General features: G+C 40.2%; 2 protein-coding genes across 2 annotated transcripts; one reads left to right on the top strand and one right to left on the bottom strand.

Annotated features, from left to right (window-relative positions):
• Positions 1 to 284: 284 nt before the first annotated feature.
• On the top strand, positions 285 to 1235 carry LOC112865244 (olfactory receptor 4S2). Its single transcript, XM_025928283.2, has one exon. The coding sequence runs from the start codon at positions 300 to 302 to the stop codon at positions 1233 to 1235; it is 936 nt and encodes a 311-aa protein (XP_025784068.1). The 5' UTR covers positions 285 to 299.
• A 5896-nt stretch (positions 1236 to 7131) lies between these two features.
• On the bottom strand, positions 7132 to 8058 carry LOC112865254 (olfactory receptor 4P4-like). Its single transcript, XM_025928292.2, has one exon. The coding sequence runs from the start codon at positions 8056 to 8058 to the stop codon at positions 7132 to 7134; it is 927 nt and encodes a 308-aa protein (XP_025784077.2).
• Between the last annotated feature and the right edge of the window lie 3036 nt (positions 8059 to 11094).

Here is an 11094-nt window from a genome sequence, read left to right on the forward strand (position 1 = left end):
AAGGGTGAGATTCTTGGTTAGATGTATGGCTTACAGAATTTGCTTTATCTCTCTGGACTTTGTTTCCTCATCTGAGGTGAAAGAATGGGCTATCAGACGGACGCAAGACGATCAAAACATGTACATCTCAATTTCTTGAGTATGCATGCAAAGCAGCAGCAAGTACCCATTTTTTCATTTTCAACTACTGTGATTCTCCATTTATTCTGAGTCAGAAATAAATGTCTTTTTTGCTTGTTATGTTTCTCTTTCAGGTAAGTTTGCTGTCTCTTGGGAACTTGGCATGCTAGACTAATTCCATGGAAAAAATAAACAATGTAACTGAATTCATTTTCTGGGGTCTTTCTCAGAACCTAGAAGTTGAAGAGGTTTGTTTCGTGGTGTTTTCTTTCTTCTACACGGTCATTCTTCTGGGAAACCTCCTCATCATGCTGACCATTTACAGGGGCAAGCTTTTCAAGTCTCCTATGTATTTCTTCCTCAGCTACTTGTCTTTTGTGGATATTTGTTACTCTTCGGTCACAGCTCCTAAGATGATTGTTGACCTATTGGCCAAGAGCAAAACTATCTCCTATGTGGGGTGCATGTTGCAACTCTTTGGGGTACATTTCTTTGGTTGCACTGAGATCTTCATCCTTACCGTAATGGCCTATGATCGTTATGTGGCTATCTGTAAACCCCTACACTATACGACCATCATGGGCTGTGACAGATGCAATAAAATGTTGCTGGGGACGTGGATAGGGGGGTTCTTACACTCCATTATCCAAGTGGCTCTGGTAGTCCCGTTACCCTTTTGTGGACCCAATGAGATCGATCACTACTTTTGTGATATCCACCCTGTGCTGAAACTTGCCTGCACAGACACATACATCGTTGGTGTTGTGGTGACAGCCAACAGTGGTACCATTGCTCTGGGGAGCTTTGTTATCTTGATCATTTCCTATACCATCATCCTGGTGTCCCTGAGAAAGCACTCAGCAGAAAACAGGCGCAAAGCACTCTCCACCTGTGGCTCCCACATTGCTGTGGTCATCATCTTTTTTGGTCCCTGTATCTTCATGTATATGCGCCCTGATACTACCTTTTCAGAGGACAAGATGGTGGCTGTATTTTACACCATTATCACCCCCATGTTAAATCCCCTGATTTATACACTGAGAAATGCGGAAGTAAAGAATGCAATGAAAAGACTGTGGGGCAGGAAGGTTTTCCCAGAAGCTAATGGTAAGTAGTTGAAAGCGACAATTTAAGCTGGATGATCTTAAATTTTCTGATCTGTCCAGTGAAGACAGTAATAACAACAGCACAGGGTTTATCTGAGGAACAAAAGAGAGAATAACACATTCTAGACAACTGAGGTATTATTTATCGTCATTATTGATTGTTATTATATTTGTTCTAATGTTTCATAATTAGATAAATTTTCTGAAATATCGAGGCCAGAGGAATTTTATTAAACTCACAAGTTCAGCATGATCTTACTCAGCACCATTATTTTCTCTTCCCCATTTTGGCCTTTCTGCCATTTTCTTTAAAGATTGAGAGCCCTCTGTGAAGCATTTAAGGCGGTTTTCTAGCATTTAGAACTGTGATTGAAAAATAGTGAGCACTCAATATGTATGTGTTGCATGCACAAAAGTATACTTGAAAAATAACAGAGATCTGAGCTACAGAGCTCTGATATAAGTCCTCCAAAATACAGTGGAAACTAGCCTAGTGAGGCCACAAAGAGAGGTGAGATGTGTGCAGTGTGTGAAAGGTAAAACACACTTGAAAAATGAAAGACCTGTTCTCATCTTCCGCTTTTGGGAGAAAGCTTTCCCTTTCTCCTTTTCCTCTAGGACACATTTTCTTTACCCAAACAATCCGCAAATTAGGGAAAAAATTACCTCCAAGATCCCCATTGTAATTCTAACACCCCATTAATATGCTTCTGCTAACTGACTTTGACTTGCCCGTAGCCAGCAGTCTCCATTAATGTAAAGTGACTAAAAGAAAAACTAAAGAAACTCAATGAAAGCAAAGGCATCTGTGATGAGCAGGTGACCTGATTCCACCCACAGGGCAAATACAACGTTGAAATGCGTGGTTTGGAAACTGTAGTTCCTCCAATGTTTGAACAAAGCAGCTTTACTGAATTCAGTGAACCATTCATCGCACATCCCTCCTTCACATCACCCAAACTGAGCTTTATTTTCCTATAACAAATGTACACATCACTGATTATCCCTCTCATTGTTTTATTATTTTTGCACAAATCTGATTATTCAATTACTGCCCATACCTGGGTAAGTGTTTATGGCTGTGGAGTGTATGTGTATGTCTGTGTGTGTGTAAGTTATGTTGAGAACTGTACACAGTGCTTTAAAAAACTATCTCTGATGTTGATACATTCAAAGAAATAAAGATAAGAAAGATGAAAGGCGGCACCATAATTAGAAGTTATAATTAAAAAACCCTCTCCGTGGAACCACACAAATCCATGTTTATTGTCCCAGCTTGGAATCTCCATGCACTTCCATTTGCTCACTTTTTAATGACTAGGTCAGTGCTTCTCAAACTTGTCCAATCATGGGAATCATCTTGAGAGACTTTGAACAGATAACAGAATCTGTGCTGACAGTTTCTAATATGCGAGGCCATGATTAAAGGGTATTCAAAAATCTGTATTTTTAACAAGCTCTTGCCATAATTTTTGTACAGTCAGTGGCATATCTTAGCACTTAGATTTAGAAACACTGGAACTAGATGATATTTGCTGTTCTTAGAGCACAAGAGGTCTGTGAGCCAATAAAATCCACGAAATCCTATATTTGAATATATGCCCATGTCTATTCTACTAAGCAATGCAAAGGGAGCTAAACTTGAACTAAATTTAGGAATCAGTGGAATAAATAAACATTATCCATTTGTAAATTTCCTCCACAATACTCTTCCCTTCATGTCTTGGCACTAATAACATCTTGAATACCAAGGGATGTTAGTTCTATTGAAGGTCTGACATCCCTAAGACAGTAAAAGCTGACAGATTTATTATTCTCAGGGGCCAAGAAGCAGGACATATGAAATAGTATTCGAGTTTTTACCAGTGACTTTATACATCTATATCTGTTCACAAAAGTTCCCCAGGGTCATTCCCAGTCAGAGGAGCTCAGAGAGTCTACTCTTGGTTCCTTGGAAAGAGATGACCAACAATCATTGGAACCTAGACTCTCCCCACTTCCAACAGGGGTGAGTCTGGCTTGTAAGGTGACTTTATCTCATGTGCCTAAAACCACAACCTTGGCTGAAAAACACTGGAGTTTTATAGTTTTTGTAGTTTTACACCCTTGCTGTTACAAATGCTGTTACTCAGATATGACTCCGAGTAAAGCCTTCGTTGATGAAAATAAATGGCAATGCTTCTCACTTTCCTGATGGATAACTTAGTTTATTTCATAGTGGGAAATAATAAAAATGTGTCTCCTTATGTCTTCTAACCAGCGGTTATATTTCTGTCCCCAAGCACAGCAAAAACATTTGAACACGTTTTCTTACACTGCTCAATAAGATGCAAAACTAGTGTCATGTTTCTCCATATTCCATCCTCTTTTTTCTTTTTTTTTTTTTAATTTTTTTTTCAACGTTTATTTATTTTTGGGACAGAGAGAGACAGAGCATGAACGGGGGAGGGGCGGAGAGAGAGGGAGACACAGAATCGGAAACAGGCTCCAGGCTCTGAGCCATCAGCCCAGAGCCCGACGCGGGGCTCGAACTCACGGACCGCGAGATCGTGACCTGGCTGAAGTCGGACGCTTAACCGACTGTGCCACCCAGGCGCCCCCCATCCTCTTTTTTCATTTAAACATATCCGGGAGATTTGTCACAGGTCAGAACCTCTAGAATTTCACCATTTTTATAATAACTGAGTGGGAAATCCCCATTCTGATAGTGTTTTGATTATGTCCATACCTTACACAGTGACCAGTGTTGCTTTGAGACACAATGCAACTTCATCACTCGATCCAAGTCTTCAAAATAGTCTTTATTTCACATTTGATTATTTTTAATGTTTTCTTTTATTTATTTTTGACAAAGAGAGAGACAGAGCGTGAGCAGGGGAGGGGCAGAGAGAGATGGAAACACAGAACCTGAAGCAGGCTCCAGGCTCTGAGTTGTCAGCACAGAGCACGACGTGGGGCTCGAATTTGTGAACCACGAGATCATGACCTGAGCCGAAGTCGGCCGACTGAGCCACCCAGGTGTCCCTTTATTTCACATTTTAGTATTAAAAAAATCCAGAAGTTAAGTGCACCACAGTGTAAAGAGAGACAGACAATGCCAAACTTCTGTAACCATCAATGGTAACGACAAACATCACATGTATAGAACATAAACTTTCAATTTCAGCAAAGACTAAGATAACATTTCTATTTTATGCATGAGAAAAATAGAGCTGCATGAAGTACACTGATCCTACCCTTAGATCAGCTGAACCCCAGCGTTTGCAAAGACACACTAAATGCTTATTGTATAAGCGACAAGGATTACAGTGGCTCGATATGCCGCATTATTGAGGGGACTGATTCAAGAATAAATAGCATAGTCAAACTATAGAAGTGGGAATTCTGAACCATACTCTTGAATTAATAAAACCCTCAATATATTGAGTGTATGATACCTTGAAAGGAACAGTATAAAAGGCCAAGCCAAGAGAGGTTGGCATGAGGCACATAGCACATAACCTTGGTTATACACATAGAGGACCAATTCTAAATACCTAAGCATGCAGCCAGCCTCCCTCCTACTATTTTATCCATGGATAATATGTAGGAAAACAAGGAAGTATTTACCGTTCTTGGGTAGGTTCCTTTCCACCCCTCCTTTGTTGATAATTTATAAGAAGAATGTTAACAAAAGATACAGAAGAGCCATTTTCAAATAGACTTCTGAAAGGCCTGTCTTTGGAGAAAAACCAAATAGCAAATTTGTCACAAAAAGCAAATTTAATTCATTACCAGAGAATGTGGCCTATATATGTGTCAAAAACAGGCTTATTAAAAAAAAATAAACACCAGATTTAGGCACCAGCCCACGCAGCTCTAGACATTTCTGTTCACCTTGACCTTTCTGAATTGGAGAATCCCATCAGGAGATAATCACCAGGACATCAACATCAAAACAAAATCCTGACTTAATCTGCCTTCATCTTTCTTATCTCCTTTTCAATATATTTCATTATTTTTCTGCCTCCCCTTATGTTCCAAATTCCCTAATTTCAGGCATGACATGTCAGGGTCTTTTGGGAAGAGAAAAACTATTGCTGAAATCATCATCAACTATGGCTAATTTCCGTAAATGGACTCTTCACCTTAAAACCTAGGTTCCTTCAGACCCAAGGAAATATGGGAAACAAACTGATGGTTGCCAGAGGGAAGGTGGGGTAGGGGCTTGGGCAAAACGGGTGAGGCTTGCAGTTATGGAATGAATACGTCATGGGAATAAAAGGCATAGCGTAGTGATTATAGTCAATGGTATTATGGTAGCCATGTGTGGTGACAGACGGTAGGTACACTTGTGCAGAGCACAGCGTAACATATAGACTTGTGGAATCGCTAGGTTGTATGCCTGAAACTCATGTGACATTGTGTATCAAGTATGCTCCAAAAACAAACACAAAAACAGCCTGGATTTTTGTGCACAAGAGACAATAATAGTTCGAGTAACTAAAACTCAATTTCTTTGTGACGACTTGGTGAAAAGGATGGGGCACTGGAAAATGACAGTTCTGTGGCCTCTCATACTTGAAAGCTTGGTGACCCCACTCTTCTCTGGGCCTCCATTCCTCTTATCGCGCTAGTGGACGACCCTCGATGATGTCAGAGACCCCTTCCAATTCACAAAGCTCGAATATTCTTGTACAAACTAAGGAAATACCTCAATGCACCAAAGCTGGTCTTGGCCAATGCCCCAGTTTTCAGTGAATTACCTCTGCTTCTCAATCTAACCTTCTTTATTTCTCGCTGGTAGAGGGACCTGCCTGGGTAGAAATGAGACAGTTTTGCGTTGCGCGAAGAATTGGGAAGAAAACGTCAAAGTATGCCATCTGCATAAGCAGCAGTGAAGATTAACAAAATGCACCCCAGGGATGTCCATGTCTCCGGCTAGGTGGTTTCCTAAGCTCGGGGTCTTCTGCAGGATGGGAGGTTTTCCCTGTTGCACAAGTACAGAAAGCATCAATTTGAATACTCGTGAAGGATTTCAAGATGAGGTGGAAAATACGTCATGGAATTACATTTAAAGGAGCGCAGAGTGATATCCATGATCTAATTTGAAAGTTCTAATTCCCGGAATACACCATCAATAGGTACTAAGAGTTAATTACAATAACTTCCATAAGTACAGTGTGAATCGCATAATGACATTGTGTTACATTATTTGTGTATGTAAAGAGTTAAAATATACCATAACACTTGCAAATGTGGTGAGTTGCTTTATTTCTTTATTGTAATGGGTACCTCCAAAAAATGGAGTGCTTAGGACCCCTCTCCCTCTGTCTGTCTGTCTCTCTCTCTCCCTCTTTCTGTGAGGTGTCTCAGTCAACAATCTGTTTCCCAAAGCAAGACATAACTGTCAAACCATCCAGACCTTACAGTGTGCCTTAAAAAAACTACTATAATGCCCACAATGACTGGGACCATGAAGGACAGACCTATAATGTTCCAGAATGCCAGACATAAGTTCCAGAATGTCAAAGCTAGAAGGGACTTGGAGGTCATGGGATCCATTCCCCTTATACAAGTTCGGAAAAAGAAAGTAAGAGAAAGAGGGTGGCTGAGGGGCCTTCTCTCTTCAAGTCTTGCAACATTTTTTTTTTAAGTTTATCTATTTTTGCAAAAGAGAGAGAAAGCTGTGGAGAGGCCGGGGGGGGGGGGGGGGGTGCAGCACAAAGGCTCCGGGGCTCAAACTCACAAAGCGTGAGATCATGACCTGAGCTGGAGTCGGATACTCCACTGACTGAGGCACCCAGGTGCCCCAAGTCTTGCAACATTGGAGGACAGCACAGCACCTCACTGTACCTATTGCATTTGTTGACATGAGGATTCTGTAGATAGAAAGATCCAGGAAAGGGTTTGAACACCAGAGACTTCATTTCCCTTCAGACCGTTTGCGCCAACACCACACTTTCCTCATGGCGTTCTTCATGTCTGTGTTTCTCAGCGTGTAGATGAGAGGGTTGAACATGGGAGCAATCATGGTGTAAAACAGGGCAAAAACCTTGTCGTTACTGACAGAATCAGCCACGGGGACATACGTGAAGATGAGGGGCAGGAAGAACAGGAACACGACAGTGATGTGAGAGCTGCAGGTAGAGAGGGCTTTGCGGCGGCCCTGGGAGGAGCGGGTCCTCAGGGTGGACAGGATGATGAGGTAAGAAATTACCAAGGCAACAAAGGTCAAAATGGACATCACTCCTGTGGTGGTAATGATCGCAATAACCAACAGGCTAGTGTCCATGCAAGCCAGCTTCAGCAAGGGGAAAACATCACAGAAATAGTGGTCTATCTGATTGGGGCCACAGAAGGGAAGTTCGACCATAATCAATACGTGGAGGATTGAATGGATGAATGCTCCGATAATCGAGGCCATCACAATGATATAGCACACCGGTCTGCTCATGATGACCATATAGTGAAGGGGTCTGCAGATGGCTGCATAACGGTCATAGGCCACGGCCACCAAGATGAAGATCTCAGTGGCACCAAAGAAGTGGGCATAAAACATCTGGGCCATGCAGCTGTTGTAAGAGATAGTCTTCCGCTGGGCCAGCAGATCTGTGATCAGTTTGGGGGCCACTGTGGAGGTGAAGCAGACATCCATGAAAGACAGGTGGCTCAGGAAAAAGTACATGGGCTGTTCACTGAGGCGGCTGCCCCTGATGGTGAGAAGAACGAGCAGGTTTCCGGAGAGAATTGCAATATAGCAAAGCGAGAACAGCACAAAGCAGGCAATCTTTGCATCCTCATCACTGAAAAGTCCCAGGAGGATAAATTCTGTGATGTTTTCATGTCCCATTGCTCCTGTGGGTTTTATCATTTAGAGGGGAAAGTTAACATACTTGAAACATCCAACTTTTTAAAATTACTGGTTTATTTTAAAAGCCATCCATTTATTCAATAAATATGTACAGATTATTTATGATGAAAGACTCTAATTAGTGCTAAGGGTCGAGCAGTGTATAAAGTACATGCAATCTCTATCCACAAGTGGATACAGTTCATTAGAGTAGACATATACTAACAATAATAGCACAGATAACTAATTGAAATTATAATAATTCCCAAAGTTTCACACTTACTATGAGCAACATGATGAATGAGGACAAGATGAATGTTCTTTTTTAGGTCAAATTTTGAGATGCAATTTCTGCATTATATTTTCAAGAGTGATTTTTGAATCTCCGGTGTGTATAAAAACGGCACTGAGGTTATCTGTTCTTCAAGGGTGGTCCTATCATTCTCAGCCCTTCCCGGTGACTAACTGTGTGCTAAATCCTTAAAGTTCAGTAACATCATTAGACATCGATGAGCTCATAATTTTAAATATCAGACCTCTAGGTGACAATTTCAGAAAGTGCCTTTAGAACCTTTCCATGAACTTTTGTAAAAACGGAGGGAGGGAAAAAGCCACGATGAGATCTTTGGGGAAAAGGATTGCTCCATTGCATGGGGTTCTGGTATATTTCTGGGTTCCTGAAATTGACCTCATTTCCCAGTTTACTCTCCAGTCTAACCCAGGAGTTCTCACTGTTTTTGTTTCACTGTTTCAGCTTTCTGGGGCTTCCCAGTAGGACAGTTGCCTTGGAGGGGCAAATTGCATCCAGAGATCCTTTTTCACTAGATCTGTTCTACTACTTTGTATCTCTTTGAATTGAACCGCTTTCTTTCCTTCACAGGCTCACAGGCCCCCGTCCTGAAATATGTTAGTTAAAAAGGACATGCTGCTCTGGTGCAAAGTGTTATGCTAACTCTTACTTCCTTTTGGCAACTTTATCTAAAATGTATCACAAAACTGCTACACTCAGTGCTCACTTTTACAAAACCTACACCTCCACACTGATAAAAGGTGTCAGCCTGTTTATGAAGGGTTATAATGGTCATGGAGCAATGCCTTTTACTTTCTGTGAGTTCTTATGAGATTACTTTAGAAAAATGTACATTTGGCATAAAAAGAGATTTTTTTTTTTTTTGAGGAGGGGGAGAAGAGGGAAAAGGAGACAAAAAATCCAAGGCAGGTTCCATGCCGAGCATGGAGCTTGATGCAAAGCTCGATCTCACAACGAGGAGGTCATGACCTGAACTGAAATAAAGAGTCAGATTTTTAATTGACTGAGCCACACAAACACCCCACAAAGAGATTTGTAATAGGATTTTAGGGAGTTTGTGGACTTTTGGATTGAATTCCACTCATGAACCCCAAATTAACACCCTATGGTCCAATTTCTTGCAAAAATATCTGGTAATATCACCACCACACAAGCAAAACCGTGTGTTTCTGGGCTATGGTGTGATTAGTTTAAAATAAGCGGTGAACAATTATTTTATCTGTAAGCTATTCTTTCTTGAAAAAAAGAATTTCTGGGGTGCCTGAGTGACTCAGTAAGTTAAGCTTCTGATTTGGGCTCAGGTCATGATCTCGCTGTTAGTGGGTTCGAGCCCCACGTGTGGCTCTGTGCTGACAGCTCAGAGCCTGGAGCCTCTGCTTCAGATTCTGTGTCTCCCTCTCTCTCTGCCCCTCCTCTGCTCACACTCTGTCTCTCAAAAGTAAATAATAAGCATGAAAAAAGATTTTTAAGCAGAGAATTTCCTTATTGAGTACATAATGGTATTAAAAGATATAAAAGGATTGAAACAAGTTAAAAGATTATACCATGTTTATGGTTAGGGAAGATCAATATAGGAAAGATGTCAATTCTTCCCAAATTAATCAATACACTCAATAAGGGGAACAAAAATTCTGACAAAATTTTTCATGAAAAACTGATTTCAAAATTCAGAAAGAGTTAACATCCAGAGTAAGTACGTTAATTTTTTTAAAAAGAGCAAAAAGAATAGACATACTTTTCAGAATTGAAGTATATTATAAAACTATGGCAATTAAAAAGTTGTGGGTAGAGACATATTCCTGGACTTGAAGACAGTCAATAAATAAACACATATATACTGGAATTTAATCTATATTTAAGTTGAAATTTCAAATTGATATGAACTCCAGAGAATTCAAAATGATGTGAATTTTAGTAACTGATGTTAGGACGTTGACTCTCCCTCTGAAAAAAAAATATATATCTCACAAGGCACAAAAAACTATAATTCATGTGGTTGAAAGATACAAATGTATCAAACAAAACTAGGAAAAATATTTGAGAAATAATTAGAATGGGTTTATAGCTTATGTAGGAACAGTTTTTAAGCAAAGCACAAAAAGAAAACTTATTTAAAAAATAAAATCTATTTAAAATTTCTATATGACTGGGGCGCCTGGGTGGCACAGTCGGTTGAGCATCCGACTTCAGCCAGGTCGCGATCTCGAGGTCCGTGAGTTGGAGCCCCTCGTCAGGTTCTGGGCTGACAGCTCAGAGCCTGGAGCCTGTTTCCGATTCTGTGTCTCCCTCTCTCTCTGCCCCTCCCCCGTTCATGCTCTGTCTCTCTCTGTCCCAAAAATAAATAAACGTTGAAAAAAAAAAATTAAAAAAAATAAATAAATAAAATAAAAAAATAAAATTTCTATATGACAAAACTTCCTATAAACCAAATATTTTTAAAAGTGGCCAATGGGAGTAAATATTTATAAATTTTGCGAATCAATCATATAAAGATAAGTAGGCCAATTTTCTCTATTTTTCTCTAAAAGAGCAAAATGTTTGACAAGGCAATACACAGAAAGGAAATTACTGCTGGCCAAAGTGTATATAAAAATATTCAACCTCATTAGAATCAGGAAAATACAGATTAAGCAAGAATGAGATACTATATTCCCACTCATCAACTTCATAAAAGATAAAATTCAAAAGGCTGTCCATGTAAAATTTTGATGAAGGACCCAGCAAAA

The sequence above is a fragment of the Puma concolor genome, chromosome D1, assembly GCF_028749965.1.
Source record: "Puma concolor isolate L17-30 chromosome D1, mPumCon1.1.hap2, whole genome shotgun sequence".
Lineage (NCBI taxonomy): Eukaryota > Metazoa > Chordata > Mammalia > Carnivora > Felidae > Puma > Puma concolor.